Source organism: Psittacula echo (assembly GCF_963264785.1).
Source record: "Psittacula echo genome assembly, chromosome: 3".
NCBI lineage: Eukaryota > Metazoa > Chordata > Aves > Psittaciformes > Psittacidae > Psittacula > Psittacula echo.
This window is the reverse complement of record NC_137736.1, coordinates 100,371,966-100,398,395: the sequence shown is the minus strand read 5'-3', so window position 1 is coordinate 100,398,395 and position 26,430 is coordinate 100,371,966. Positions and strand designations below refer to the sequence as shown.

At 43.7% G+C, this 26,430-nt stretch overlaps 1 protein-coding gene across 1 annotated transcript; it reads left to right on the top strand.

Annotated features, from left to right (window-relative positions):
- Nucleotides 1-211: 211 nt before the first annotated feature.
- Nucleotides 212-21,353, top strand: TMEM272 (transmembrane protein 272; the record flags this gene model as incomplete). Its single annotated transcript, XM_080613553.1, has 4 exons — nt 212-269; nt 7,680-7,739; nt 16,880-16,962; nt 20,991-21,353. The coding sequence occupies 4 exons, from the start codon at nt 212-214 to the stop codon at nt 21,351-21,353; spliced, it is 564 nt and encodes a 187-aa protein (XP_080469679.1).
- Nucleotides 21,354-26,430: the final 5,077 nt, after the last annotated feature.

Here is a 26,430-nt window from a genome sequence, read left to right as displayed (position 1 = left end):
CAAAGCTCTAGCATCAGCAGCAGGCAAGCACAAAGCTGCTGAAAGGCACAGCTGACAATGATGGGTGCTGTCTGGATTGTGGATACTCTGAGATTTTAGAGGGCAGTGAAAGCCTGCCAAAGTTCCTGAGTGACTCTGGGTAAGTTAAAGACACTTTTCATAACCATATTAATTCCTGTATCCCCACAGATACCCGAAAAGGCTCTTCACAATGACTGCTGGCCTGGAGAAAGCCTGCCACCGGTGCATATCAAAAGTCGCCAGCAATGGTAAGGCACTTCTGGTAGTAACCTTCTGTATTTAAGTATCACTGTTGCTAAGCTGGGTATATGAAGGAATTCAGATGGTAACAAGTCCTGCCTGAATCTTCTACTGAAGTTCCCTTTTCTTCCCTCCTTTCTGAGGAATTTCCTTCCTAGGCAATTTTGGGCATTGCTGGAGTGCTCAATAGTAACTCCATCCCCGCAGTGCCTCCCTGCTGCAGTATTTGAATTATAGCAGACCAGCATAAAATATCAAACAAATACAAACACCACCAAGTACTAAAATATGGGCTGCAGCAGACAACCTAAGCAATATGTTGTGTTCATCTCCTGGTTCAAGTGGTATCTTACATGTAATCCAGCCGAACTATCTGCAGGGAAAAACACCAGATAAAGAGCAGTGCGGCCAGCTTGGGAACAAAGTCCCCCAGAATCAATTCCTGCAAAGCAAAACTGCTGCCAGACTATGTGTTGACATGGGAACACGAGGTTGGCAATAGAATATGGTCAGAAATAGGCTCCCTTTTACTCAGAGGTATTTGGAGCAGGGTCTTCTTCCCTCCATTTGCCCAGTCCCTGGCACACAGGCATGGGTAGCCATCAGAAGTGGCACATGTTGTGGGTAGGAAGTATCAGTTATCTAAATGGAGGTTTTTCACAAGACAGTCTAGGCTCATCCAGGCTTTAAAGCAACAGGTTCACCCTCACATGGTGGAGGATGCAGAGAGATGTAACAAACCAACAGCTCCTGGACTGGGAGAAGAAGCTCGTTCTTGCTTTCTGAGAGGAGACGCAGCAGAAAGCTGACCTAGGCTGGTGGCTGAGGCACAGGAGTCGTACGCTTCCGAGGCAGGATTTTGTAAGACCAAAGAAGTATCATTGGCATAAGGTTAAAATCCGACGGTTTTAAAGCAGCTTACTCTTGTTGGCTGCACCTCCCTTTAACTCTGAGTTGCAAGTGCCTTTTGCTTTTGCTTGTAGGCAGTAGCAATTTCTAATTCCACTCAAATATGAGAAGAAGAAAACCCCTTGACCATTCACCAGAACTGATACTTCACCCACACTTGCTGTATTTACCAGTGGAGGGCTGTTACCTTGGGGTCTTTTATAGTCCTGCTTTTGGCTTCAATTAAAAATCTCTCAAAGTTCAGAATGACCTTCTATTAATGGTTAAGCCCCTTAAAATCCTTGCTGCCTTACAACCCTTCAGAGAAAACCGAGCTGGGGGGACAGACAGCTCTGGCCTGGGTTCAAACCAGGCTCATGCTCAGGAAGCCAGCACAGGCAGAGAAAGAGAGGGTATTTTCTGCCCCACTTGTTCATGCTCATCATTGCCCCAGGGGAAAGGAGGGCTTGGGAGAGACAAACACTGAGGGATGCAGAGCTTGCAGTGCTCTCACTGCACTCCAGGAAGCCCTTGGGAATAGGATTGGACTGGTGTGGGCTCCCTCACAAGCCACAGAAAGGATGAGCAGGGGGGATCTAGGCAAGCTGATGAATATCACAATGAAAAAAGGCAAAAGTGGTATTTTCTCTGATTTTTGTTCCTACCTGTTACAAGCAAAACGTCACAATTCCCTGCTGGTATTAAGTTGCTACTGAGACTGTCATTATGACAGAGAAAATAAATGATCTTTCTGACACTGTTTTTGAAAGAAAGGGATTAGTTCTGATCTCATGTATACTTTCTTACATGGAAGCACTCTCTCAGTTACCAAAAAAGATGCCCATGAATAAGGCAACCCAGAAATACTGCTCCAGGAAACTCACTAGCTTTAGTTTTTCATTACATTTAAGTTCAGAATCAGCTCAGCTTTAGCTATGGATCAGCTATAGCATCCAAAATTGATTTTCTGTTCATTAGGATGCAAACCCTCCTGAAGCACGGTGACAATAGAGTTCACTTTTTCTCATCATCTTGTGTGTAGTTTTCAAAGAGCATTTCAGCACAGCCCACATTTGTCCCTGTGGTCTCCTGATATTTAAATGACTCCAAAGAGTCAACCTACCTGTGCAGCATCATTTGAATTCTTTTCATTCTTGGTACAGCAATTTAAGTTCAGAACATTAGGGCAGTCTTTAATTAACTGACCAAAAATAAAGACGGCTAATCCACTTCCCTGGGTATTGCAAAGCAAACTGGTGGCTCTTTATGGAATGCCTAAATCTTGTTTTACGATTACATCTCCAAATTAATCACAAGGGGCTGAATCCAGAATCTAGACCTAGACCATAATTGTAGTTCAGTAGCTAGAGACATGGCATAAAATCCAGACAACCCACCCTGCAATATTACCTAACCCCAAACCACCTCCATCTACATCTGCATCTCTGTCTACATCCTTCCTGTCTTGAAGGTTTCCAGATTACTGGCACCCCCTTACTCCACACCATTTCTGATGAGGGAAGCATTGTTGGTGTCACTGATGGAACCTCCAGTTTTAGGTGGTGTGACGCTGGCATAGCTTATCTGGGTACCAAAGTATTTCACAGTAACACACCCTGTCTAAGCAAAGAAAGATGACAGACAGCAAACCCCGAGCTTGGATTGTGTCTCAAGTAAGTTTTATCACACTTTCCCTGCTCTCTACAGTGGCTTTGCACTGGGACTAGAGACCTTCATGGGAATAGCTGTTCCTTACACTGAATCCTCCATCTGCTGAGTATCTAGTTTGTTCAGAGATGAAACTACCCCAGGGGTGAGATTACTGCCATTTGTCCCAAGAGACTCTTCTATCAATATATCTCCTTGCTATGGCACTTAGACTCATGGACAAAGCAATCTTTGTTTCTGCCCAAGTTCATTTCATATCTCTGCCTTCTTAGCTCTGTGCATCACTTACAGGTCCTTTTTGAGTGTTCAAACCTTGTGGTTATTTTCTCTCATTTGGCCATTGGCTGGCCAGGCTGAACAGATTTAATTGTTTTCCTTCAAAGTTAGTTCATTCAAGCCTTTTCTGCATATCCCATCTGATGTAGTGACATTTCCTGTCACTCAAAATCCCTGAAAGACACGCAGTATCCACAGCTACCAAACCCTTGGGCAGACTCCTCCCTGATCTGTAAAACATATGGCCTTGCTGGACCTGGATCCCCAGGAAGATCCATTGAGATTCGCTTTGCCACTGCAGCACCCACACCCACTGCGTCCTTCCTTTTCTCCAAGTCCCCATCAATACTGCAGGGGATGCCTGAAGATATTGTGGAGGAATAAGATGTGGATGAAAATATCTGCTACCAGCCTGCACTCCAGCCTGTTACACTGTCCATGCTGCTGCACAGCACGCCTGTGTGACAAGTGACATTGCTACTAAGCTAGTGCACTACCGTCTGCATCTGCCTTGGGGCATGATCAGTCCCGGGGCTGCACCAATTGACCCGAATTTTCTCACATCCACACTGCTGAGAGTCAGCCCCCTTCACAGCAGCATTCCTATGGGGAGTCTGAAGGGGGTAATGTGAGTTTACACACAGAGTTTTGCCCCTCAGCTTGCTTATGCAGATAAATCCTGAGGTAACTGCAGATTTTTTTGGAAGCTTGTGGCATCTCATTTAAGATACATATATATATATATATATATTTTTTCCTTTTTTGTCAGGAACCTTACAAGCTATAGACCAAACAGCATTTGGGAGTGATGGTAATGTACACAACACTTCATTTATTACTGTGTTTATTATCAGAGACCTTGTCACACACTCTACTGAGTAGGTTGCACTACAGCTGTATTAGCATACTACCTAAGAAGAGTGAGTAGGTTGAGATCTGTACTCATAAATCACTCCTGAAAATCCCATGAGAACTCTTCTTACCTGAAAAGACAAACTTTTCTCTGTCTTCAAAGTAAACAGAGACAGCCTGGGATGATCTGAACCTTCCAAATGCTTTGAAAAATCATGGCAGCAAAATAAAGCCTGAAGGCCCACAGGTGAATTGTTGTCACCTCCAATACTGCCTCCTGATCTGTCCCACATGCCAGAGGACAGCTCATCTGCTGTGTGCACTGAAACCAGGTACAGAACTGGGGACAGAAAACAAGGGAGTAGCAGGAGGAGAGGAGGAGAGCTGCACTGCACAAGCATGGTTACTGAAGATATAATGGGTCAGGCACCGGGTAGAAGAGGAACCGTAAGATAACATAGAAAAGAGACTATAATGGTGATTTCAAGTTGATTTACTTCTTTGGGAAGACCCTGGCAGGAGTAACTCAGCTAAATAGCAGATTTGTATCAGCTGATCATCTCTGCTGGGAAGGAGACAAAATCTGCACCCACTGTGCCCACAGATGTCAAGGAAAGTGCATGATACAAAGTCGCTTGCTCTCCTCTTCCTCTGTTGTGATCCCAGACATGAGCTCTTCCCTTCATCTGTTTCCTGGCACGTTAGAACTCACTGGCTAATGCCTCCCTCAGGAGGACTTCACCAGTGCCCCACCATGCACTGCCTTGGTGGTACAGAGCAGGAGCCTTTCCTGTCTGATGCCCTGACACCAGCTTTGTGGAGCAGAATGTTCTCCTAAGTCATTCTTAGAAACACTTCCCTCATCCTGTTCTGTTTTTAGAGACTAACAAAGTTAGTTTTAGTTTTTGCTACTTTTTCTAGTAAGATCCAGGGGCATCTCTGTGAGTTGATATCACCAAGTTAAAAATACCACGAGCCCCACATGTGAAGCTGCACAGACAGCAGGGTCCTATCTGCTGAGCTGTGCTACCCTAAGGCAAACACCATTTTCTTGAGCAATTTGTCTGTGAACCAGGACGGAGCAGCAAAACCCAGACAAACCCAGGCAGAGAGGGGCTGTGTCCTGACTGAGCAGCAGCTCTGTGAAAACCCCACACTTTTTGGGGATAACAGTCTTCAGTGCCTCTAGCGGCATTGAGAGCGGCTGCGGAGCCCTGCCAGTTGTGTAATCAGTTGTTGAGAGTCTCACTTTGTTAAACATGGATCTGGAAGCCTTCCCAGACTATACATCTGCCCCTCCAATTCCAGACCGAAGAGGCTGTAGCTGAATGGGGAGATAATGAGTAAATACATTCCCAGCAACTGCTTTGGGAGGGGAATTAATGAACCATTATCTCTTTCTCTTGAGCTCCAAATGGTCCCTACCTCCCATTTCTCCCCTTCAAAATAAAGCTATTGGGTAGATGCTAGACACAGGCAAACACTGACACCTGTGTGCCAGATGTGTAGCCACACACATACATGTGCCTCATCAAGCATTTTACGGAGGTTACCCAGTAAGCTATCCATCTTTCCCCAGGGGTCAGACAGACCAAGCACCGCATGACTAAGAAACTACATGATGCCTCCTCCTGCCAGGGTCCTGAGTACTTGCCTGTGCAGCAAGGACAGAAGCAGAAGGTGGCTATTAAACCACAGGCAGAGGTGTGACACCGCTAGAGCTGCACCGTGATGACACAGCTTCTGGCAACAGCAGGAAGTTGATGCAGTTCCTGCAGACCTGAACTGCACTGGTCTGGGTACCAGACAAATGAGTTGCCCAGGCTGAGGGCAGTATGTGCAGGTGATGTTCATGGGTGTGTTGGTAGCCCAAGTCAGCTACAATAGCATTGCTTCTGAATAGGAAAATAATAGTCTAGAAAATTTAAAAGCAAGAGGACTTAGCATGAAATGTGACGTGATGAAAAGGGAGGCTCTAGGCTGAGTTGTTCTAATGAGAGGCTGTCGGTGTTTGAAATAGCTTAGTCAAGTGTAGGACACTATTCAAGCAGACGAAGAATTCCTGTACTGTACTGCACGTAAGAGATAGGAGAGCCTGAGAAAAAACTGTGGGAGAGAGACAGATAGGCTGATGGGGATAGGAAGAGAGTGGCATAAAGGAACAGAAATGCTTTTTTAACTCAAAACATCTTCAGTCTCTACCAATTTATAGTGATAACAAATATGTTAGTTCTGAGAAAGAAGGATGTCTCTCAAACGCTGGAGTGCAGGATCCTTGTTCTGTGCAGAGAGAGAAAGCATGTGAGGAATGGGTGTTTCCATGAAAAGTGTCTGCGAATCAGAAAGCCTGGTGAATCTGCCCTGAATTTTGATGCTGCTCCTGTGTCCCCAGTCTGTTTTTCCTTCTGTAAAATGGAGGCAATGATGTTTCCCTTTTTCTCTAAGGCATGCTGAGGGTGATGCTTTGGCACTGCTGCAGTTTCCCAGAGTGGCACTGTACACAAGGTGCTGGCAGTGTCCCCACTCCTGTGCAGCGAGGAGGATGCCATTTGCCTTGCAGAGGTTGCAGTTCTTTGGCACAGGGAACTGTGTGACACAGTTTGCCTGTGGAAGATCTTGTCCCAAACCAACCCCAAATGCTTGCTCAAAGATTTTTTTTCATAATCCTCTGAGGAGATATCTCACTCCTTTTCTTGGCCATGCCCTTCTTGGCCTCTCTGCAATCTATGCCCACCTCCGCTTACTGCCCTTTTGCCTCCTTAGGCATCTACTTGCAGATTAAGCCATTTGCAGAAGCGCTCTGCAGGGATGCTTGGCCACAGAATGTCCTCATTATGTTTTACTCTCATTTTGCAGGACAGTGTTTCACTTTAATATTGCCAAGTGTTCATGATTAGGCACAAAGGTGACAGCTCTTGTAAGACAGGCTGCTCACTCTTCTTGATGGTATTGTTTCTCTCTTTCTGCAAAGGTAAGCATTCATTCTCTGCAGCATCAGGCTGTGCTGGGAAAGTATCAGGGCTCAGATACATCAGCAGTCCTCTGGGGAGTAACTAAGCACCTCAGATCCACTCATCTGCTAGAACAGTCTATGTGCACCCCTAAGAGCATCCTTCCATGCAGCTTAAGCTGATCTATCACAATGACAAGTCCCGCTCCTTGCAGTGGAGCTGCTGCCTTTGTTTTCATGAGGTGAGCTGGCTCAGGGAGTTAGACCAGCCAGAAACTGTTCACATGTACAATAAAGACAGTTTATTTAGCTATCAGTGAAAACTAAGTGAAAGGACATTAAAGCTGCTATTTGCTTAGCAGATACGGCTCATCAGTTGCCATGGATTAGATAATGCAAAGTTACTTGTTATTGCACAGTCACTTGGCAGTGCCTCTGAAGCTGAGGGTGGCTAAGGTAGTAGTGGTGGCTGAGACTTTGCCCTTGCTAGGAGTAGTAGCAACAAAAGCAGTTTGTGCCTCTCATTGCTTTTCTACTGATACAAGAACTAATAATGTATGAGTTAAAAAATGGAAGCTTGAGCTCTGGGAGAGTGATAAACCACTTGCTGGTCCCATCATATCTAACGCTGCACCAAAAACAGTATTCCCACCCCACCAAATGCACTGCATTTCTTGCTACACAATCTCATGAACAAACAGCATCTACAAAGCACTGAATGGAATTGCTGGTCTCTGAAATTCAACCAGTCCCAGTAACGCTGTCTTTCTTTTCTCATCCACAGCATGCTTTATATTTGGGCTTCTTGCTTTCCTTGCCTTACCACTGTCCATGACTTTTATAGGTAAGTTGCCTACTAAAGCAATTTAAAAACAGGAACTTCCCAGCACTGCATGGCAGGTTAACACATCCAGAGGGAGAAGGGAGTCGGGAAACTTAGTTGAATGTGAGTGTTGATACTTCAGTTTCAGACAGAATCGCAGCCCACAATGAATGTGCTTGAATTCTGACCCTATTTGTCTTAAATACACCCCAGAGTGTCTTACCTCAGTACAGGGCTCTGTCTGTGGGGGGAAGCTCAGAATCTGCCACATGAGAAGATTTCATTAATCAGGATCCCTCTGTATTAACTGCACTGCAAAAACCTCAGAAGTGTAGGGCTGGAAGGGAAGAAGAGATGATCTAGTTTGCTATTTCTCCACCTTTTTGTAAGTGATACCTGGTTTTCAGCTGCTCTGTCTCTCTCTAGCCCCCCAAAGGCTGGATTTGTGAGTAGCATTTCAAGATCAAATATTTAAGAAAGGAAAAGAAAATCCTTTGAGCTGCAGAATTTTATACATTTTTAAACTGCACAAGGCTCTTCTTTTCTTAAGCATCACCTTTTCCTTGCCATTAGCATAGATTTTATTTATTTATTTATTCATTTATTTATTAACTGAGCAACTTCTTACGCTTCATTGCTCGCTTTGGGCCTTTCACATCCTCCACAGGGTTGCAACCCCCACTTGAGGAACGTAGGTAGACACCAGCCCACCCCTGCTTTCAGATAGGCTCACATGCTCACGGCATCCCTGACAGATGTCTGACTTGCCCTTGCTCAAGGAAATTCCACAGCTTCCCAAAGAGCCTATTTCAGTGTTTTATTACTCTCACAGACAAAATATTTTCCCTCATATCCAACCTAAGTCTTCCCTATGGCAAATTAAACAGATTACAGCCTGTCTTACCTACTGTGGTCACAAAGACAGATTGGTCACCATCCTTGTGAAGAGAACCTTTGAACTGTTTGAAGGTTGCTATTATAACACCATTCCATCTTCTCTTTTTTAACAGAGATCTCAAAACCCGCTTCTTTGATCCTGACCTCACAGGTCACTGTTTCTGTAGCCTCTTTTTTTCATTTTTACCTCCCCTTGCCTCCCTCTTTTGGTCTCTGGCCAAGGTAACTATCTTTTCCTCCCATCCAAAAAAGAGATGGAACACAGGACTGCAGCTGAGGAGTGCAGAATAATCAGCTCCTCTGTTTAACATGCAGGATTCCTGTAAACATACCTCAAAAAGAAACATGCTCTCTCTGCACCAACTCATTGGCTCCAATTTAGTTTATGGTGCATTGTAAGCCCAGACAGGTTTTGGCAGTGCTGCTTCTTATCAGACACTTCTTGTTTTTTATTTTCACTGAAGTGTTCTCTCCTATATTCAGTGTTCATCTTTATCAGCTGCCATCTCATGGATTTTTGATGTCTTTTTCCAATGTAACCAAACCACTTTGATTTTTAAGTCTTGTCCTCAGGAGTGCTTACTATCATTCCAGATGGGTGCCCTTGAGAAGCTGTTCACCTTCTGCCTTGTTCATGAAAGATGATACAAAGGAACTCTACATGCAGATGCTATGGCCAAGATGCATCCCACCTAGATTTGGACTATATGCATCTGTAACCAAGCTCAGTGCCATGTGTTGCCCTTGCATTTGACTGTGAAAGTCCCATTCCCTCTTCTAGGTGTCTGCATTGAGATGACCTTTAGGGGAGTCAGGACACCTAGCCTGTTAGCAGGTATAATTGGCCCAACTCACAAAAAAAGTGTTCAGCTAAAGGTTGGTGCTGCTTCCTTTTTCTGGGGCCTTCCAAGTACCAGTGATGACTGTGGAAGGATTCTGATTAGGATGTCCTAAAAAGGAATTAGGGAGTTCTAATGAGGGATTAAAGAGCTATTAGGAAGTAGGAAAATGGACTGAACTGTTCCATCTCAACACTTAGGCTCTTACGGTTATTCATGACTTAAAATTGCTATTAATCCCTTAAGAGGATTTTAGCTTTAGCTTTTCCCTAGGCTGAATATGACTGAGCCATGGAAAAGAAGTGGGAAGGTATAACTCAAAGCGTGGTACAGCTTGCATGCATATTGACAGACAACCCTCTGGAAATGAATCCAGGGTTGGAATCTGATCACTTATAATTTCCTTGGAATACTTCATAACACCTTTAAGATCAGTGAGAAGTGGAAAGTGTATGGTAAGATATTAGCCTGGAGCTCTGGGTGTCTCCTGCATCAGATATAGAGCCCCTTTTTTCACAATTTACTGAAATTAAAAGATAATGTCACTGTAATATACTGTTGTCAGAGGATATTGGTTTCTTGCAGCTACAGATCTGCAGAGGCATTTCTAGGAAAATTAAATGTCAAGCAAAATGCAGATATTTATTATCCAAGCAAAAGCCTCTGATTTTCTGATAACAATCTGTTACCATGATCTCAGAGAATAACTTGTTGATGTGCCACCAGTCATTTTGGCTCTTTCTTTCTGCAGAGGAAAACTGAGAAATATTTTCAAAAGTTAACAAATAAATTATAATAATATTTGTTAAAACTTAGAGATGAATAACTGGTACCCCAGTAATAATTAACATTAACACACTGACATTGTACGCTTTTAAATCTGGTAGTACTGCAAATCACAGTAGAAATCAAGATACAAGAAAAGGACTCAGTAGATTTTCCAGGCTCCAAACCTGTGACATCATTCAAGCTACAGATAGTTTAGCAGCTTTCTAACTGTCACTGGTAGAGATGATCCCCTTTTTTCACTAAACACTCTAAAAATAGAGATATGGAAGGACCTCATGGACAACTTCTGAGAATTTGCTTTTTGGTTTCTGGGACAGTGTGCTTCCAAAATCACATTCTTGTACATTGTCTAGGCTACCTTCATACACAGTGTTCCCCAGGGGTAGTTAAATCACATTTGAAAGCTGATGACATCATTTTCTCAAAAGGCAATCTAAATTTTCCCCTGCTCAAATTTATCCCAGTACTGTTCCTCATGCTCGTATCTACACCAAATAATTCCTCAGCTCTCAAGTGCTCCCTATAGTTGTCTGATGCCTATTCTCGTACTCTGTAGCTTCATGTGAGGGCCAGTCTTGCCCTTTAGCAGCTGTTAACATAATCTTTCATTGCATTTCAGTCCTTCACCGTTTCTGTAAGTTTTCTCTGATTTGCTCATGTGCTTTCTGATAAAATGGTGCCCAAAAGCAATTATTTTGAGAAAAGTCCTCTGCAGCACATAGCTCCTAGTGTGAAGCCCACAGTCCAGGGCCTGTCTAAGGTCTGTGCTACGTGATGGCAGCTGCAGTCATCCACTAGGAACAACTGAAAATGGCTTGGCATGTTTTGTCCTCTGCCTCCTATTAAAAGAGAAGTAGGGGAGTGGGCACCAGACATCAGATTAGCCTTGCTATACAGCAGTTCTTCTTTACTATAGGGTAGTGATACCTTTACTCAGTCATTTTCAGCTTCCCGAGAAGAGCAAAGCAGCTAGAATGAGGCCAGTGCTCTATTGCCTTTCATTCATCCTGACCCTTCACCTCATGGATAATCATGAGTCACAAGGACACTTGGTTAGTAGTGATCTGTTGTCACAACACTGCCCAAAATGGTGTCCTTAGAGACACTCATACCCTGATCACTCACAAGTGTTCTTTTCACTAGGCTAGACTTTTTTGTCCTGGATCCCACTGAAGTGTTGCTCTGTGGTAACAAAGAGGTAAAATGTGCAAGTACCTCTGCTCCTTCAAGCCTCCCATCTCTTTTTCTCCTTTGGACACATGCAAACTGTTGGACATCCTTGTTGTGTCTGAGTTCTCAAAGGTTGCTGGTTTGTTCATTTGGACTTCTACGCTGGTCTATGTCATGGTCAGGTTCAATTGCTCTTCACTCTAAACCGCAGACTGTTCTGGCTTGCAGGGAGCATTGCACTAGAAACAGTTTTGATCTCTCACAGTCCATACATCCCATCCTTAACAGTCCAAGGAAAACATATTTGCTGCTCATGAGAAGGAAGAGCTAGCACCAGTGCTCTCCTACTAGTTCTAGTGTTCCCGAATAAATCAGGCACATGTTATGCTCTGTGCGAACTGATTGGCACATGATGCGCTTAGACTTCACTCTAACAAATATCAGTGCCCATGTGTCAACAGTAGGTCCTATTCACCCATAGTGTTGTATTTTTTAAGTTACTACTGTATTACCCTGTTTCCCCCCCTCTTTTGATACCGTATCTGCCTGCAATATTCCCCCCAAAATCTACAGATTGCCGCTGCTTATCATTAAAATTCCCAAGACCGACTGATGTCACGTTACGTATATGAAAAGACTTCATAATAGATTTATCTGAAAACAGAATCATAGCTCCATGAAAAAAGAAAGAAAAAACCCAACCAAACCAAATCAGCACACTCATTTTCATGGTTTTTTTTTTGTCCCTCAAACTCAAATCTCAGTAACACGCTGGAAATAGTAACTGCTGAGGTTCCTAAACCGAAATGTATTCCCTGAGATCCCTGGCCAGCTGCTTTTGTGGCAGGCTATTACAAGGTCAAGGACTCTTGAAACCCTGGCAGCAGCTTTTTGAACATGATATAATTCAAGATAATTTCCCTGCTGCCCATTCCTGTAAAGCTGGGAGCCTGAGCAGGTCTCACTGTTACATAGTGGTAAAAGGGATAAAAAATTACAGCCTTGCAACAGTGGACGAAAAGGGACAGAGTCGAAATCCGTCTATGTCCAGCCCTTTTCAATTATGAGATGGCTGGTAATAGACACTTAGGGTAGAAGAGTGCACTGGACTCCACAGCCCTTACACACAGCAGATCACCATGTACTTTGACTGATGTAAGAACTATGCAAGTAACCACAATCCACATCACCTATTCCAGGTTATAGAATCATAGAATCATAGAATAGTTAGAGTTGGAAAGGACCTTAAGATCATCTAGTTCCAACCCCCCCGCCATGGGCAGGGACAGCTCACACTAAACCATGTCACCCAAGGCCTCATCCAACCTGGCCTTGAACACTGCCAAGGATGGAGCATTCACAACTTCCCTCGGTAACCCCTTCCAGTGCCTCACCCCCCTCTCAGTAAAGAATTTCTTCCTTATATCCAATCTAAACTTCTCCTGTTTAAGTTTTAACCTGTTACCCCTTGTCCTGTCACTACAGTCCCTGATGAATAGTCCATCCCCAGCACTCTTGTAGACCCCCTTCAGATACTGGAAGGCTGCTATGAGGTCTCCACGCAGCCTTCTCTTCTCCAGGCTGAACAGCCCCAACTTTCTCAGCCTGTCTCCATACGGGAGGTGCTCCAGTCCCCTGATCATCCTCGTGGCCTCCTCTGGACTTGTTCCAACAGTTCCATGTCCTTTTTATGTTGAGGACACCAGAACTGCACACAATACTCCAAGTGAGGTCTCACGAGAGCAGAGTAGAGGGGCAGGATCACCTCCTTCGACCTGCTGGTCACGCTGCTTTTGATGCAGCCCAGGATACGGTTGGCTTTCTGGGCTGCGAGCGCACACTGAAGCCGGCTCATGTTCATTTTCTCATCGACCAACACCCCCAAGTCCTTCTCCTCAGGGCTGCTCTCAATCTCTTCTCTGCCCAACCTGTAGCAGTGCCTGGGATTACTCTGACGTAGGTGTAGGACCTTGCACGTGGCATGGTTAAACTTCATAAGATTGGCATCAGCCCACCTCCCAAATGTGTCGAGGTCCCTCTGGATGGCATCCCTTCCCTCCAGTGCATCAACCGAACCACACAGCTTGGTGTCATCAGCAAACTTGCTGAGGGCGCACTCAATCCCACTGTCCATGTCACCAACAAAGATGTTGAACAAGACCGGTCCCAACACCGATCCCTGAGGGACACCACTCGTTACCGGTCTCCAGCCGGACATCGAGCCATTGACCACAACTCTTTGCGTGCGGCCATCCAGCCAGTTCTTTATCTACCGAGTGGTCCACCCATCAAATTGATGTCTCTCCAATTTAGAGACAAGGATGTCGTGTGGAACACTGTCAAAGGCTTTGCACAAGTCCATGTAGATGACGTCAACTGCTCTGCCCCTGTTCATCAGTTCCGTAGCCCCATCATGGAAGGCCACCAAATTGGTCAGGCAGGATTTCCCCTTAGTGAAGCCATGCTGGCTGCCACCAACCACCTCCTTGTTTTTCATATGCCTTAGCATGCCTTCCAGGAGAATCTGCTCCAAGAGTTTGCCAGGCACAGAGGTGAGACTGACTGGTCTGTAATTCCCCGGGTCATCCATTTTCCCCTTCTTGAAAACGGGGGTTATATTTCCCTTTTTCCAGTCATCGGGAACTTCACATGACTGCCATGATTTTTCAATTATGATGGCCAGTGGCTCAGCAACTTCATTCACCAGCTCCTTCAGGACCCATGGATGGATTTCGTCAGGTCCCATGGACTTGTGTACATTTAGGTTTTTAAGATGGTCTCGAACCAGATCCTCTCCTACAGTGGGCCTAGGGTCTTCATTCTCACAGTCCCTGCGTTCGCCTTCCAAGACTTGGGTGGTGCAGCCAGAGACTTTGCCAGTGAAAACCGAGGCAAAGAAGTCATTAAGAACCTCATTCTTCTCCGAATCCAGGGTAGCCAGTTCTCCTGATATCTTCCGGAGAGGGCCTACGTTGTCCCTAGTCTGTCTTTTACTCGTTACATACCTATAGAATCCCTTCCTGTTATCCTTCACATCCCTAGCCAAGTTCAATTCTAACTGGGCCTTAGCCTTCCTCACCTGGTCCCTAGCTTCCCGGACAACATCCCTGTATTCTTCCCAGGCCGCCTGTCCCTGCTTCCACCTTCTATAAGCCTCTTTTTTCCTTTGAATTCTCCTGAGCAGCTCCTTATCCATCCAAGGAGGTCTCCTGGCCCTCCTGATGCACTTCCTTCTAGTTGGGATGCAACACTCCTGAGCTTGGAGCAGGTGATCCTTGAATAACAACCAACAGTCTTGGGCCCCCCTGCCCTCTAGGGCTGTATCCCATGGAACCTTACTAAGCAGGTTCCTGAAGAGGCCAAAGTCTGCTCTCTTGAAGTCCAGGGCAGTGAGCTTGCTGCACGCTCTTCTCACTGTCCTGAGGATCTCGAATTCGACCATCTCGTGGTCGCTGCATCCAAGGCTGCCCTGGAGCGTCACATTTCCAACCAGCCCTTCCCTGTTGGTGAGCACGAGGTCAAGCATGGCACCTCTCCTTGTCGGCTCCTCTATTACTTGCAGAAGGAAGTTGTCTTCCACACAATCGAGGAACCTCCTGGATTGCTTGTGCCGGGCCGTACCTTCACTCCAACAGATGTCAGGGTGGTTGAAGTCTCCCATGACAACAAGGTCCTGCAAGCGTGAGGCTGTTTCTATCTGCCTATAGAGCACTTCATCCACAGACACCTCTTGATCAGGCGGTCTGTAACAGATCCCCACAGTAATGTCCCCCATCACTGTTCTCCCTTTTACCCTGACCCACAAACTCTCTGTCGACTGCTCACCTGTCCCCAGACAGAGTTCCATACTCTCCAGCCTATCCCTAACATAAATAGCAACTCTCCCACCTGCCAGGCCTGTCTTTTCTAAAGAGCCTGTAACCTTCCATTCCAACACTCCAGTCGTAGGAGCCATCCCACCATGTTTCTGTGATGCCTGTTATATCATACCCCTATAGACGTGCACACATCTCTAATTCCTCTTGTTTGTTCCCCATGCTATGGGCATTTGTATAGAGGCATCTGAGCCGAGCTCCAAATGAAGCCGGCTCATTGGCTGGAGTGGCTGGAATATCTCTACATCACTCTGAACATTTATTATAGGTGTTGGCAACTGACTGGGTGTGTTGGGATGGAATGATGCCCTCTCCCCCAACACATCTAGTTTAAAGCAACCTTGACCTGTTAATACATATAGCATAAATGCTGTAAGGAAAGTGCAGGAGAGGTTTAGGACATCAGCAATGTTCTGGATCAGCAATAACCCAGATTATTTAGAGAAAAGTGAAAATTTCTCCTTGAAAATGACATATACATGAAGAAAACAGAAAATCCTTTCTGTTCTCTGCAACTGATCAGTTGAAACCCTGAAAGACAAGATCAATCACAATAAAATTATAATTTAATGAACAGTTTAAAATTGACTAAAAATGCCACTGGGTAAGAAATTTGGGCAGAGGTTTCATCCCAGCTAACTTTAGATATCTACAAATGGCTCTCTAGATTCCCTGTATAGCCATGGAGAGAAAGAGGCACTTTCAGAGCCCAACTCATCTGACCTATTTCAAATGCCTATCTTAGGATGAGATGAATTGAATTTTACAAGTATCTATTTCTCCCTATTGACTATAGAGTCTAGGAAATTAGTTCAGATATGCATGCCTGCATTGCAGACATCTATATTTGGACAGATGAGTCTCACTGCCACAGACCTGTATCACAAGCTTCAGTGTCTACTGCCAGCAACATCCTTATACTGCCACGCGCTCCCTTCACTAAAACTTACCCAGGTTTCTAGCAGTAGGTTTGGGGGTTGCCAGGATCCCCAGCTCCATAACAACCAATGCTGTTAGCCTCCAGCAACCCAAACATCTTGGAAACTTTTGCTTCTGTGTTTTCCTACCAGCTGCCTGGGAAGCTAAAATGGTTCCGGGCACTCTCACAGGCACTGGCTCCCAAGCTTTGAGGCATCTGAGTTGGAAACATGTCACACTCATGGGAGCTAATGAGGAGGAAAGGCCTGAGAGAAGCTTACCAGAATTCCTTCTTTTCACAGTTTTGATTTTCAATTACTTTTCTACTGCTGATGAAAATTTCCTGTCCGGCTCAGTCAGTCATTCATTAAACAAAGATGCAGCGGCTGAAGACAATGACCTGTGTACACGGATCTAATCAGTAATGCCAGAACAACCTTTCTTGTTATTACCTTTGCTCTCTCTCTCTTCCTTTTCCTGCCTTTTGCTTGTTCCTGCCCCTCACCCCTGTAGCCGGAGATGCAAACCTCCTTTAATTCATCCCCTGTTTCAACAGACACCGGATTAAGTCTTGGGTTTAAGCATTTGATTTACAGCATCTTTAGTTTTCACTGTACAGCTTGTTGCCCTGTTTAATCACTTGAGATAACAAACATTAATTTTTGCTATTCAGGAATGAAGTTTTTGGAAGATTGCCCAGTTCAGCCACTAATTCCATTATATCTGTTGGTGGGTGGCGTGATTGGCAGCTTAAAGGTAATGTGCCTTCTATGTGTGAAAAATACTTTGTGTGACTAGACTTTGACTTGCTGGTTAAGAGAGAATGATGGCTCCAGACAGCTATGTGCATGCAGTATTGAAGAGAGCTTTCAGGACTGAACTGTGCTTGTTCCAGCACCTAAAACACCCATCAGTGAAGTGAGATGCTAATGAGTTCAGCACTTAGCACTGTCCCACACACTGTGGTGTGACTTTCTCCTACACCACAGCATCTACCATTGCTACAATCCCTGCTGAGGGAAATGACTACATAACATGGATGCCTGTGGTAAATGTGGTTGTATTTCCACAAGAGATCCTCCAAGCCTGCCAAACCTTTCTCCTTCATTCTCAAAGACAGGATGGACAAGAAGTGAAGCTACTCTCCTAGCTTTGGGAATACTATAAAAATACAGGTGTCGGTGCACAGCCCTTCACAAGCTCTACTTACTCCCACTCTGACCTTGCCAGAAAGAATGACTGAAAAGCAACAGATGCAGCACCGTTGCTTCCTTCCAGAGTAAATAAATCTCTGCATCACAGCAGGGCTTATTAATCTAGGCACAGTATATTCTAACCACAGCATCTTCTAACTACAGCTACCTGTCTTCTAGTGGATTATACTCACATCTTTATTGAACCTGAGCCTGGCTGCTTGACAAGTAGAGACATCCCCATGTCTGTGTTACAGCCTGGTCTTTATAAAGATGATTCTGCACTGGCTCTAGGGTGAAGGATTGCCCCGTTCTGACAGTTCCTTCACAAATGGCGTTACCTGGCTGTTTGTGGGCATGAAGAGACTTGTCACAACACATTACAGAGCTACTTTAAGGCTTCTCAGCAGGATTAAGCAGAACTATTTTCTGCTGTCCCAAAGATGTTCTTGCCAAAGGAAAAGGGGTGGAAGGGAAGGAAAAGCTTTGGAACTGCAATGCTGGGGCATGAGGGGCTAAGAACAGCAAGTGCTACTGCGGGAGGGAATATCTGCACTGGTGGTGTTGCCTGGCCTGCATAGCTAATTGGGGCAGCAGCAACCCAGCACTCACCTACGTTCCCAGGAGCCCAGCACCAACAGAACAGACAGGGTGGACCTGATGGTTTGGTTGTGTCCTAATTTTTGAGTATAGGCAGCTTGGCCCTTTAAAGGGAACCTGCTAGTCTCCCACTTGACAGCACTGCATGTTGCAAACAGCAGACACTCCAAACAGGAGCTAGCACAGTCCCCTTTGATAATGTCTCTAGACCCTTTTCTTTGCCAGGATCGAAACAGGGGAAAGAATATTCTTCTGCAGGTCTCAGCCTCCCCTGCACTCTTTCACAGTGGTAACCAAGATGCAGTGCATCACTGGGATATGAATCATCTCCCCTGAGGACCTTTGGTTAGTAAATAAGTAAATGGAGAAAAAAAAAGAAAGTGCTTAATCATGTTACAAGGAATTTGTTGTGCTATGATTTCTACTGGCAAATGCTTAGTCATTTGATCACACCAATGGCCTTATCTGTGTACTCAAAGGTTCATTTAATAACAGTTTAGAAAAGATTAGAGCAGAATTGAGATGAAAATTTCATGCTAATGAATTGAAGCCTTCATCAAAAATGTTGACTGTTTCTCAGCTACTCCTGGTTTAAAGTCAGTTTTCCTTACCCTAAATAAGATGGTAAGTGGATCAGTTAATATTCATGCTGACATCAAGTAATGACTTGAATTTGGCTTCAGTTGACAGCAGGACTGATCATTTTGTAGTCTGACAATACATTTGGTAAGAATTTGATTGATCTAACTCATGTGTCATCCTCTAGTGCTTTATCTGTAGCCAAATTCCACCTCTTCCAACTCTGCCTCTCTTAAGTTCATCAGACTGCACCAACTCCACTGAGCAGTACATTTGCTTGATCTCTGAAAGTTAAAAGGTCAGAGAGTGGGTATAGGATGAAGTCTGAATGAATGTTGTCCTGTGATGGACATTGTTTAATGGCAAGTCACTCTGGTCCAGATCTGTAGGCTCCTCATTGAGTTTTTTACCACCTCCAGTCTTTTAAAAGGCAATGGTAACCTACAGATATTCACCAAGGCAACTGAGCCATTCCACATCATCCAGGGATGCCTGCTGAATTCATGTCATGCTGCTCCATAAATGTATATTCAGCAGTTATTAACAATGTGAGAACTGCTAGAATTTGCTTCAATCACAACTTGGTAAGGCAATAATCTGTAAGAATGAAATACACTCTCCATAAACTGGTTAGATGCAGTTGAGATCCATAAATCCACCTGGGAGGTTTCTCTGACTTCCCCAAAGCTGATGCTCATCTGCCATTTAACCCCATTCCCATTGCTGAGCTTGGTGAAGCTTGACTTCAGGCAGCTGCCTATGTGCTGAGCTAACCTCAAATCTACAAAGCTGCAGGTCAAGCCACAGATCCCTGCGCAGAAATCTCAGACCCACTGGCCAGGCAGGTTTTTCCCTCCTCTGTGTCATGAGCCTGCCTAAAATAAATGCTCAGCTGAGAAGAAGATGCTCTCCTGGTTTGAACAAGCCTACCTGTTTGAGTGTTCAGCTGGATGCCAGACATTCAGTGGAAACATTGTTTTTTTTGCATGAGTTGGTACTGGGACTTTAATCTCTGTTTCTCATAAACTGGTGCCAACATCTGGGCCAGAAAAGAGAAGCTAGTTTTGTGAAAAAACATTTAATCATTTATACATAATTGAACAGTTTTACAGGGAAGAGCAAGAGAATCCTCTTCCTGCATCCTCTTGCTAAGCCTTGCCTGTAAAAAATGGGGCACATGGACTAAAACCTGAATCTGGCAGAATATATACCCAAACGGGTTTTTCTTGGTCAGTGTTCTCACCATTGTTCACTGACTAATGAAGAAGGTGTAAAATGATGCTCTTCTTTCTCATTTCAAGCATAAAAATGAGCACAGAGTATAACTCTGGGAAAGAGAACATGGCTGAGAACCCCTATTTGGACAGTATGTCCCTCCCCTCAGCCATTTATAAATCCACATCTTTTACCTTTCTCTCTGAGTTTCATTCCTGGCTGGCCAAGGCAACTTCCTGCTCAGTTGGTTTCTTAAAGTTCCTTTCCCAAACACACAGCTCACTGCAGGGAGGCTTGTACAGGAACACAAGTACCTAAGAAGGGGAGTTGCAATTACAATAGCTAGTGCCTTGAGGACTGGGCCAAGTGTTTCAAGTATAGCAAAGTAATACAAGTTTCACAATGTTTGGCCCAAATCCTTGTTTAGCCCTATATATACCTCTCCTATAAATCTACCAAAATTAAGAAAGTCATTTAGGGGACAGAAATTTGAAAGCTTCTCTATGCTGCAGTCAACCTACTGACATACTTTGTATTCTGAGACTGAAAAAGAAATCTTCTAAGCATTGCTGATGTGTCCTACTGCATTTCCCTATAGATCAGACCTTCCTGTGCCCACAGTATCATGGCATTCCACCTGTTTCTCTGCTGGTTTTGACTGAAGATAGGAACGGTGCAATCTGAGAAAGTGATGCTTAATTGAAGAAAACTTGACAGAATCATTTAAAGTATTGGAAGCAAATTATTTGGGGTTTAGGTCAAAGTCTAGACCGTTCATAATTTTACTTAAGCTGATTAACCTATATAGCCATGAAAAATAATGAGGAGAGACAAATCCACCCACTACAAGGCAGGAAATACTCAAGTCATTTAGCAGTTACTCTAATCTGTTCTTAAAAGTCTCCAGTGTGGGAGCTGCTGCCATCTCCCTACACAATCTGTTCTCACGCCTTTCCATCCTCACCACTGGCAGTTTTTTTTCCAATGTCTGGCCTAAATCTCACTGGTGAATAAACTGTAGAGGAAAAACACATTATTTTCCAGCAGGATCTGCCTTGTTTGTGGCTCCTCAGCTTTCTCCTACATGATTTTCCCACATCCAATTTTAATTTGGCCCAAATGCTGGCAACGACCAGAATGTGTTGAGACTTTCCACAGCCAATTGACTTACTCCCTTTTCTCTTCCAATGTTTCCAGGTGACCCTCCTGCTGTACGACTCAACCAGGATGAGGCAGCTGCTTTCCAAGTCTGTTGTGATTGATGACGACGATGATGATGAATATCCCTGGAGGCAGAATGCTCACAAGTACTACATCCATCTAACCCTCAGCCTTTTCCTCTTTCTTTGGTTCATTCTTGGGAACTACTGGGTTTTTTCTGTGTACCTGCCGAACTTTATCCCACCTTTCCATCAGCCTCAGGATTACTGTGACAAAACCCTGTACATTTTTGCTGTTGGTGTTCTCATCATTAGCCATACTGTTCTCTTCCTCCTTATCTTTTGTAGCTGCTGCATATATTGTTTTTCCAGGCAAAGATACTCTTCTGAGGAAGCCTAAATGCCACACAAATAAAGCCCCAGATGTTTGGGAAAGAGTGTATAACAAAGAATAGGCAATAATTCACCCTTGTGTACATCTTTGTTGTACTATATATATGTACAATAGCAGTCAACTGCAAGAGGAAATTGTAAAATACAGTGCCATCTGGTAAAAGCTATGCTGGAATTCAGCATAGTCAATGTAAAATTGCTGCTATGGATGGCAGGGTGCACTTCTGCTGACTTCTACATCCCTTTTTTAACTCTTGGATAGGCTTTCTGTAGCAAGCTCTTGCAGATGGCAAAATCCTCTAAAACCGGGCCCCCTAACGTTGTTTCAAGCATAGTACATCTTTGCCTATAAAAGCAGCCATGTTGTCCTTTTCACATGGATCTGAACATTTCTGTAGCCTTGCTGAGGTATGTTACTGCCCCTGCATTACAAATGAGGGAGCAGAGACAAGGAGATAAAGCCCTGTATTCAGACCACCTTGCATGGTGCATGGACTTTGACAGCAACTTAGATGCTCACTACAGTGCTACTGTTAGACCAGCCACGAAGTAGCTATGACAGTAGTATGAGCATGCATAAAAGGCAGCCTGAATATGGCCCCCAGGTATCTTCTGAACTTGGACTTGAAAGCAGATAGAAACAGTCTGAATATATCCATATATATCCAAAACATTCAAACTGAGCCAAGGCCACAATACAGATCTTTGGCAGAATAACGTATGCTCAGCATTCTCCAACCTGGGGAGACTGCTCTTCTCCATTTTTTGTATAGAAGTAGTTTGTCAGTACCACACCAATGCAAAGGTGGTTGTCAAACCATTGTGACCACATCCACAGAAAACCTGATGATTTTATGTAGGTGTTTTAAATATAAAAGACAATAAAAAAATACATGGGCAGGGATATAAAAATTGCAAGTAGATGTGTTCACTAAAGCAGCACTCCAGCGGTGCGAGTGTACATTTGATTTGTTCACCTTGGTGCTGTACATATGGAAATCTATATTTAATAGGCAGATGTAATACAAACAGCTTTTAAGTCAATAGCAGTATCAGTTTTAAAAGCACCAGCATGCAGAGAGTCAACTGTTTTGTGGCATGTAATGGAACAAGGCCTGTAACTGGTCCTGGAAGATTGCTTCTTCATGTATTGATGAATGCTGTGTAAAAGTGCTCTTTCTGCTTTTGCTTTTATGCACTTTTGTTACTATGGTCAAAGCAGAGAGGGTACCCTCTATACAAGAACAAGGGTGGCCCCAGCACAGCAAGAGGGTGCATGTTTTGGGTACCTTTTCTGTTAAAACCCACACTGCTGAAACCTACATTTTAGAGAAACATTAGAAGAGTTATAGGATGTCTGTGGAAGGGTGGGAGCTGTAAAAGAATCTCAACAATATGCTACAGCTAAAGAGGCTCTGCCCAACCATCCTTCCTGGGACTGAGGCTGAACACAGTGTAACATCTGTGGGAATCACCTGTCTTGAACCATGAACATTTAGTCAGGGGCTATTGGATAGATAACTAAGGGTGCATTCGGTCCATACAGATTTTAACTCAGGCTCTGGCTTTAAGAATTGTTTATTTCCAGAAAACTTATGTTAGATTGAAAGCAAGATAAAAGGTGAAATACTCTGACAAGAGAGCAGCATCAGTGTAGCATTCGCCTCTGCAGCAGCCACTCAGAAGAAGTCACAGCCAGGCTGTCCCTGATCAGAAATCCATGGGATGGGAATTACTAACACTGCTGGCTGACTTAGGCCACGCACAGTTGTATGTAGGGAGACGTGACCAATGGAAGTATTTCCTTTTATTCATAGGCCTCAAATTGTGTTTGGGAGAAATCACAGGCTATGTTTTCCCAAGAATCCATCCATCACTCAAATGCAACAAAGCAGCTGTTTTATCATTACACATGAACTTTACCCAAAAGCTTGGAACTAGCATAAAAAAGAAAATTATACTCAGTTGATACTGCAAAAGAATTTTAACAAGGAAGCAGCTACACACGCTCCACCCATAGGACTCTGCCTAATGCAACAACTCCCTGTTGTTGCAAAATGCCATTAGAATCATTCTTGATCACAAAGAATTAAGGGCTCATACTCCTGATTAAGCCTGAATTGATTCCTGTGTCACTGCTATCCAGTGACCTTGTGATGATGTGTGCTCTCCTACCTGAGCAAGCACAAGGTCATTTTAGTTCAGCCCTGAGGAGGTATAAGCTGAGTCACATTCCCTTGTGTTTTCTGTGTGCCTCTGTGAGCATAGTTACAGCAGCTCAGCAGATGTGTAATGATTTGTCAAATTTCAGCCACACAACAGTAAGCCCGAGGCCTGTGTCTCATTCATGGGAGACTAAGACTGACTGACTCTCTGCAGTCTTCCATGGAGACTTAATTCTTTAAGTGTGACAACCCAGTGCATTCATTGACATCTTGGGAAAGTGCTGCCAAATCACAGTGCTAGTGTTCAGTACCTGCTTGGCACAAACACAGAATGATAGTGTAAATGATAGTGGAAGTATTAACGAAGCAAAAGGCATTTGTGAAATACTTTGAAGGTGTCAAGAGTAAACAAAAAGCTCTGTTAGAACTGGGAGAGGAAAATTCTGAATTGATAGTATTTATTTGTGTACATCGATAAGCTATGGCACATGCAAGCTTGAACATCAACACCTCCAAAAGTGCTGGAGCCATGAGTTCTGTATCCAGCAAGGTCTGAGCTTGCCTTCTGCACTTTGATCGCTACCACCTCCTTCAGCGGGCTAGAATCATGCAGGTGTAGAGCAAGGACAGCTGGTTTTGGGCATAGGTTTAAATACAACTGAGTCACAGTGACTTACTAAGTTACTGTGCTGCCATCTGCAGCATACTTTCTCTTGAGTTGCTGAAATGGCTAAATAATGCACTGAAACCCAAACGAAAGTAATTTAATTGCAGGCACTTTCTCTCACTTTGGTCTAATCTAGGAAACGTACATGGGCCACAGCACTTTAACTTGCAAGCAGCAGCTTTTTAAATTGCCACAAACTGATGGTGTCCCAGACAAATACTCAGTCCCTGGAGAAGTGGGCACATTTCCTCAGCATACAGCCCAAAAGTCAAATGGCTGAAAATACAGTCTACACCTTGGTATAAAAATGTTTCATATATTGCCAGTAGACTAAATTACAAATTGAAAATGTTCATTATTTTCCCCAAGGTAATATATATGCCTTCTGAAAACTGGACAAAACACAGCCTTCAGCTAACTATTATGAACTCAGAAATGTGTTGACTACCATGCAGGAAAACAGCTGTAACTGTTTCAGTTAAGTCCTCTCTCTATCTTGAGAAAAAAAGGTCTATTTCTAGCTTTTAAAGGAAAAAAACACCCATTATTTCAATGGACTAGATAGCCTGCTCACTGCTAGCTGTGGGCACTATAGGAATCTAGTAGTGTAAGGACACAAAGACATTTCTGCATGCAAATACAGACTCTAGACGTATATGCATCATAAATGCAATGGTAGCAGCCATGAAATAAATCACACTTATTAGAGTTTATTGCCCACAGTATATTTCTCCTCCCATTACTCCACCTTCTTTAGCAATAGGCAAAATATTCCAAAGCAATAGGGAGCAGCTTCCCAGAGCGATTTTAAAAGCTGCAGCCAGACAGGCAAATGTTTTTTTCCTTCGTTCCGAATGTTGAACACAGACAGCTCCTGCCTGCTGACTCAAAGTGAGGGAAGATGAGCATCAGACATCACAGACCTCATCTCCTCTGGAGCAGAAACAGGAATGTGCTGCTGCTGATCTCTCTCACACAGCACTCTCTCTGAGCTTGATGAGGTCCCAAGACATCAGGCTTTAAAGCTACAAGTGACTGCACAGAGAAAAAAACCCAAGAAGCAGAGCTATTATAGGTTATGTCAAGAGCTGTTCTGAATGTCTCAGACCCTGCAATGTGAACAGTTGGTGTAAATGAGCCTAAATGCTTTGACTTTACAGGCAAAGGGCTAGGAAGATTAAACTGTTGGTACATTGTACAACATTCTAAACCAGCTCAGTTTCTGTAAATTATCTCAAATCTTATCTCTGATTATTCATTCTCCCCAGACTCTACTTGGTAGGGACTTTGCATCACGATGACAACCAACATATGTTCTACATATAATATAGAAAGGACTGTTGCATCATGACTTCAGTTTGAAATTGCAGTTTCTTGGCTTACGCTTCTTGAGATTCCTGTTCTCTACTGGAGTACAGGAAAGTCCCACAGGTCCTAGTCGTAAGAAGAAAAAGAAAACATCTTTAGAAAGTTTAATATTTGAGGGAAATAAAAAAAGCTGAAAATGGCATCTGATATTGCATAGTACAAGAAAACTGCTAAAAAGAACAGGTTTCTGAGAAAATTGTACGAAGTTCTGAGAAATCACATAAACATGTTTGTAACAGTGAATTTCAACCAAATGTCTCATTTGAATAAAAATGCAGGGAGGCAGATACTGACCGCTGTAAGTGCATGAGCCCATGTGATTGGACTTTAAAAATTACGGTACTTTACATTTGCCAGTCATGCTAATTATAATCAACCCTGCTGCAATTTCACTGAGATGAATAGTTACATCAGAGGCTAATTTCACCCATGGATTTGAATTTAAGCCATATTGACTCTCCTGTACAATCATTAATACTGAAGCAAATCTGGTTACCTTTCCCTGCTGCAATATAGCAGCTCAAATGTGAGAGATGCTCTGAGATGCAGACTGTGGACCTACGCAGTTTTTTAGACTGTTTTTAACAAGGTCCTCTTGATGCGCATGTGAGTCACGTACCTGCACATCTCATAGATTTGATTCTAAGTCCTCTGGAAAAAAATAATTTAGCTTTTCAGTATCAATAGGAAATGAGTACATAGGATGCAAATGGTGAAGAACAAAAATTCACTGTGCACACTTATCCACAGGTTGTTATAGACAACACATTTTTATTATCATTGCTTATTTTTTGCTCTTTGTATTTCTACTCTACTTCTACCTGGATTTTCCATTACTAGTTCATAAATTCTGCTTATTTTCAGAATATATCAGAAAAAGAAAG